Source organism: Chaetura pelagica, unplaced genomic scaffold (assembly GCF_000747805.2).
Source record: "Chaetura pelagica isolate M959 unplaced genomic scaffold, ChaPel_1.0 scaffold1420, whole genome shotgun sequence".
NCBI lineage: Eukaryota > Metazoa > Chordata > Aves > Apodiformes > Apodidae > Chaetura > Chaetura pelagica.
The window spans coordinates 10423-15348 of record NW_009951675.1 but is presented as its reverse complement, the minus strand read 5'-3'; the positions used below and the strand labels follow the sequence as shown (position 1 = coordinate 15348).

Sequence of the window (4926 nt, the reverse complement as noted above, 5' to 3'; positions counted from 1 at the left end):
AAGGGGATCTGTCCAGCGCAGCCCCGGAGCTCACCCCGGCCGTGACGGCTGCTCTGCTGCAGCTCTTTTCCCAGCAAGAGGCAGAATCCCACGGCCACCCCACCCAGGAACACCCCACTTCCAGAGCCCCGGACTACGGCCGCTCCCACTCCTCCAGGACTTACAGCACCGAGGGCTCAGAGGGGGGATTTGGTACCGAGGAGCTGAATTCGGGCCAGACGCTACTAGAACCCTCTGCCCAACCTCTGGGGAAAAGCAGGACCTTCTTGGGCTCCGTGAGCCACCTCGGGGAGACGAGCAATTACCAGGGGACAGGATCTGTCCAGTTTCCAGGGGACCAGGACCTGCGCTTCGCCAGAGTCCCCGTCGCCGTGCACTCGGTGGGTCAGTCCTTCAGCAAAGCCGAGGGGAGCAACAACACCTTGGTTCATCCAGAGGCCAAAATCCAAACTTACGGCGAGTTGGGGCCGGGAAGCGCCGGTTCCAGCGGGGCAGGGACAGGTCCCCAACCCTGGGGTGCCCCAACCCAGGCGACTCCTCCCTACGGGAAGTTCCGAGGGCCTGGCAGAGTGCCTCCGCGGGGGGGGCGGGGGAGAGGGGTTCCTTACTGAGAGATGCTCCTCCCCTCCCTCTCCTCTCCACCTTTAGCAACATGACTTTTCTTTTTTTATCCTCCTTTTTTTTTTTTTTTTTTAATTTTGGGTTTTGTGTTGGTTCATTATTATTTTTTTTCCTGGCCAGAACAAGGTCTCGTCCGCATTTCAGCTGCTGCAGAGCCCCCCTCCTGTGCTCCTTGCTAGGCTGGGCACCCCAGGACGTGCCCTAGGGTTCCCACTTGGGCATCTCGTTGGCCACAACCCCTTGTGCTTGGTTAATGACAAAAATAAAAGAAAAATAAAATTCCCCCCCCCCCGCAGAGGGTGGATGAGCTTCCTGCCCTGGGCCAGCGGGGGGGGGAGGATGGTTTGAAAATCCGAGGGATGCAACTTAAACCCATCCAGGTGGGAAGAACCCCCCCCCCGCAGAGGGTGGATCATCTTCCTGCCCTGGGCCAGCAGGGGGGGGGAGGATGGTTTGAAAATCCGAGGGATGCAACTTAAACCCATCCAGGTGGGAAGAAGGAAATTAAAAAACCACAAATGTTTTGTTGAGCTTCTCAGTGGGAGAAGTGCTGGGTGGTGTTCGGGTAGGGCTGGGGGAGAGTCTGGTTCCCTAAGCAATTTTTTGGGGAGTAGTTTTGGTTTGTTTTTTGTTGTTGTTTTTTGTTTCCAATCCTCTTAAAGAAAAATAAATAGGAATCTTTTGATGCGGAGGCACCTGGATGAGTTTTCCTGGCTCTGGAGCCCCAGGATGTGACACTGGTTTGTATTTGATTTATCCAAGGTGGATGTTTTTTCCCCACATGGTGTCTGAGTGTCCCTGGGCTCCGTGCCCAGGCTGGGCCCTGCTGGGGTGGCTCCAGCTCCTGTCCCTGGGCAGCCTTAACCAATTGGCTTTTTTTGATGGATCTCTTTGGGAATCGTCTCTCTCCTGCCACAGCTTTGCAGTGGGGATTGTCTTTTTTTCCTTTTGATTTTTTCCCCTTTTCTCTTTTTTCTAAGAGCCAGAGAACACCTCCCTTCAAAACGTGGTTTTTCTTCCACAACTTCCAAAACACTTGAAGAATTTAAAGTAAAAAAAATATATTAAAAAAAAAAAAGGAAAGAAAAAATAATTCATAAATCACCTGGTGGGGAAGTTCCACCCGGGAGGAGTGTCCTTTGTACCCAGCACCCTCTGGGCTGGTGGTGTGTGTCCTGAGGGGGGTCAGTTGGGCTCCCCACCAGGCATCTCAGTACTTTGAGGCTTAATGTATCATTTCTATAAGCATATATATTTTTGTTGTTGTCAAGGAAGTATTTACAATGAATTCTCTCCTCCCGCAGAACGTTGCCATGTTGTCCATTTCAATGAGACTTAAAAGAGATGAATAAAACAAAGGTACATATTTATGAGCTTCCTTTTGATTTTTTCCCCTTTTCTCTTTTTTCTAAGAGCCAGAGAACACCTCCCTTCAAAACGTGGTTTTTCTTCCACAACTTCCAAAACACTTGAAGAATTTAAAGTAAAAAAAATATATTAAAAAAAAAAAAGGAAAGAAAAAATAATTCATAAATCACCTGGTGGGGAAGTTCCACCAGGGAGGAGTGTCCTTTGTACCCAGCACCCTCTGGGCTGGTGGTGTGTGTCCTGAGGGGGGTCAGTTGGGCTCCCCACCAGGCATCTCAGTACTTTGAGGCTTAATGTATCATTTCTATAAGCATATATATTTTTGTTGTTGTCAAGGAAGTATTTACAATGAATTCTCTCCTCCCGCAGAACGTTGCCATGTTGTCCATTTCAATGAGACTTAAAAGAGATGAATAAAACAAAGGTACATATTTATGAGCTTTTTTTTTTTTTTTTTTTTTCCCTGAGCAGGCCTTTCCTATGGAAAACATATGGTGGTTCTTTTAATTTGGAGATGACTGTTCTGAAGTGTTAAGTGGGTGGGAGTCCAGGGGAGGCTGAGAGACCTTCTTGCTATGAACAGGATTTGATTTCTTTTGATACAGAGAGAGAAATTAAAATGAAAAAAATGCACCTGAATAGGTGGTGCTTCTGTAAACTGGGGAAAACCTGCCTGACCCAGTCAGACCCGTGGCTGCTCCCACCAGCTTTGCTGTGGGGGAAAAGGAGGGGAGAGAAAATAGAGAGATGTTTAAGTGCTGGTGAAGTGTGAGGTCCCTGAGCACCCAGGAACCAGCCACTCTCCCAGCATTGAGTCAGCACTGAGGAGCAACACTGTTTGCAAAATCCCAAGTGTAAATTTGTTGGGTTTTGGTTTTGGGGGGTTTATTTTTAGTTGACAGTTTCTTGCCTGATGTGCAGAAACAAAAAAGAGCAGTTCTGTGAGGTACAGAGTGCACTGAATAAGCTGGTCACCTCTTGAGGGGTTCTTTAGTTCCTCTGGTTTCCTCCCCACTGTGCAGCTCCCAGCTCTGGTCTGTGGTGGAGCTTTTGTTGTTGTTGTTCTGGTTTTTCTTCCTGAGCCCATCCAGTTTGGAAGGAAAAGTCGTGTTCCAGTGCTGAATCCTCTCAGGAAGCCCATGCCTATTTGTCTTTCCAAATTGGCAGATCCCCAGCAGAGCCTGCCCAGGAGCAGGTCCCAAACCTCCTGGCAGGCTCTGCCCATGTCCCCCTGGCCCAGGGCCCTAGTGGTAGGTGCAGTTTAAGGTACCAAAGCCACTGGGTCCCTCCAGCCCCATGGGGACACTTCTGTGGCACTGGTTCATTTTGCAGCAAGGGGCTGATAAGGTGCTGGAGGTGACACTGCCTGCCAGGGTGGACTCCTGTCCCTCTGTCCCACCTCCAGCAGAGGACAGACAGCCCAGACTTTTGTCCCTTGCTCTGGGCTGGCTGATGGCATCTGCCATCTGTCCCCATGGGGCCAGGTCACTCCAGCAGGTGCTCTGGGCTCCTGCACAAGGTGGTTTTCACCAGTCCCTTGTCTGAGCTCACTGACCACCTGGGGGAGGTTGGGGCAGAGCCACGGTACTGGCAGGGGCCACTGCTCCATCTCCAGTGGCTTATTTTAACTGGTCCCAGCAAGAGGCTTCCAGACCCTGCAAGGTGGCTGTGGGACCACTGCCCCCCCCTCCCCCAGCTCCTCTTGTCTTTTGATTTTCCTGTTTTTTTAAAGGGTCTCTGTGCAAAGAAGACAAAAGGATTTACCCGGGGGGGGAACGGGGGGCAAATATATGTGTTTAAAAGGATTTAAAATGTGGTGCAGGTTGCAGACAAGCCCTGGGAGGCACCTCCCCCCCTCTTCTTCCTCCACACGATGGGTTTTGGGTTTCATGCCAATGTCTGACACGCTGGAGCCAGTTGCCCAGCAGAGAAATGTCTGGTAAGACTCTTGCTGTACCTCTCCCGAGTTCCGTTCTGAGACTTGAGCACCTTTTCTTGGTTGTACCTTTGTCTCTGTACAGATATTTTGTAATATATTAAATTTTTTTTTTTCTTTTCAGTTTATAAAAATGGAAAGTGGAGATTGGAAAATTAAATATTTCCTGTTACTGTACTGCCTTCTGCTCCATTGCAGTGACCTACCCCCCTGCTTCCTGTAGCCTTTGCACAGCACAAGGGAACTGGGTTTTCCTTTAAGAGCCTTTTTTCCCCTCATCCTGCCCTTCCAGGGCTGGGCTGGCAAGGGTGGCTGGGACCTGTCATTGTCACTGCCCTGTGTGGCTGTCACCCTCTGTAAGCCCCCAGATCTGTATCTGCTAATTGAGAGCAGGGCCAAGCCCTTGTAGGCCCTGTGGGTATCACCCAGTTCACTGGGTGCTGGTGTCAGCTCTGATGGGTGCTGGTGTCCAGCTGGGGGGGAACTGGAGCACAGTGATGACTTTGATAACAGTGGGAGCAGGAAGGAGGAAAGCTGGAGCTGAAGCAAAGGCAGGAGCTGGAGCTGTGGAGATGAGAAAGGGAAGGGACATGGTGGGGGTTTGTCTCCAAGCTCCTGGCAGCCCTTGGGCTCTGGAGAGGACCCTGGGGGGCTCTTGGGGGACAGATTCTGCCATGAGGGCACGTGGAGGGAGGCATGGCAGAGGGTCTGGATCTCCCATTCATCCATCACCCTTCCTGGGGTGTTTCCCTGTACCAGCCCGGGCTCCAGACTGACCCTGAGGGGGCTGGAGGAGACTTTGCCCCAGCCCTGGTGCAGGGGAAGGGGCAGGATCCGGCCCGGGCAGGCACGGAGGGTGCAGGGGGTGCCAGCCCTGCTCCCTGCCTTTGACTTCGGCTGGGTTGAGCCTCTTCCAGGCCCTCACTGGCTTCTGCAGCACCCAGAGGCCGTGGGGCAGAGCTGGGGGCTGCGGGTCTCAGTCTGGGGGGGTCCCCATTCAG

At 51.8% G+C, this 4926-nt stretch overlaps 1 protein-coding gene across 1 annotated transcript in view; it reads left to right on the top strand.

Moving 5' to 3' along the window:
* CDK12 (cyclin-dependent kinase 12) overlaps window positions 1–611 on the top strand; it is a 25379-nt gene extending 24768 nt beyond the window's left edge. The window contains exon 16 of the mRNA XM_009995832.1: window positions 35–611. Within this exon, the coding sequence (XP_009994134.1) occupies window positions 35–611 (577 nt within the window). The remainder of the gene's footprint in view (window positions 1–34) is intronic.
* Window positions 612–4926: the final 4315 nt, after the last annotated feature.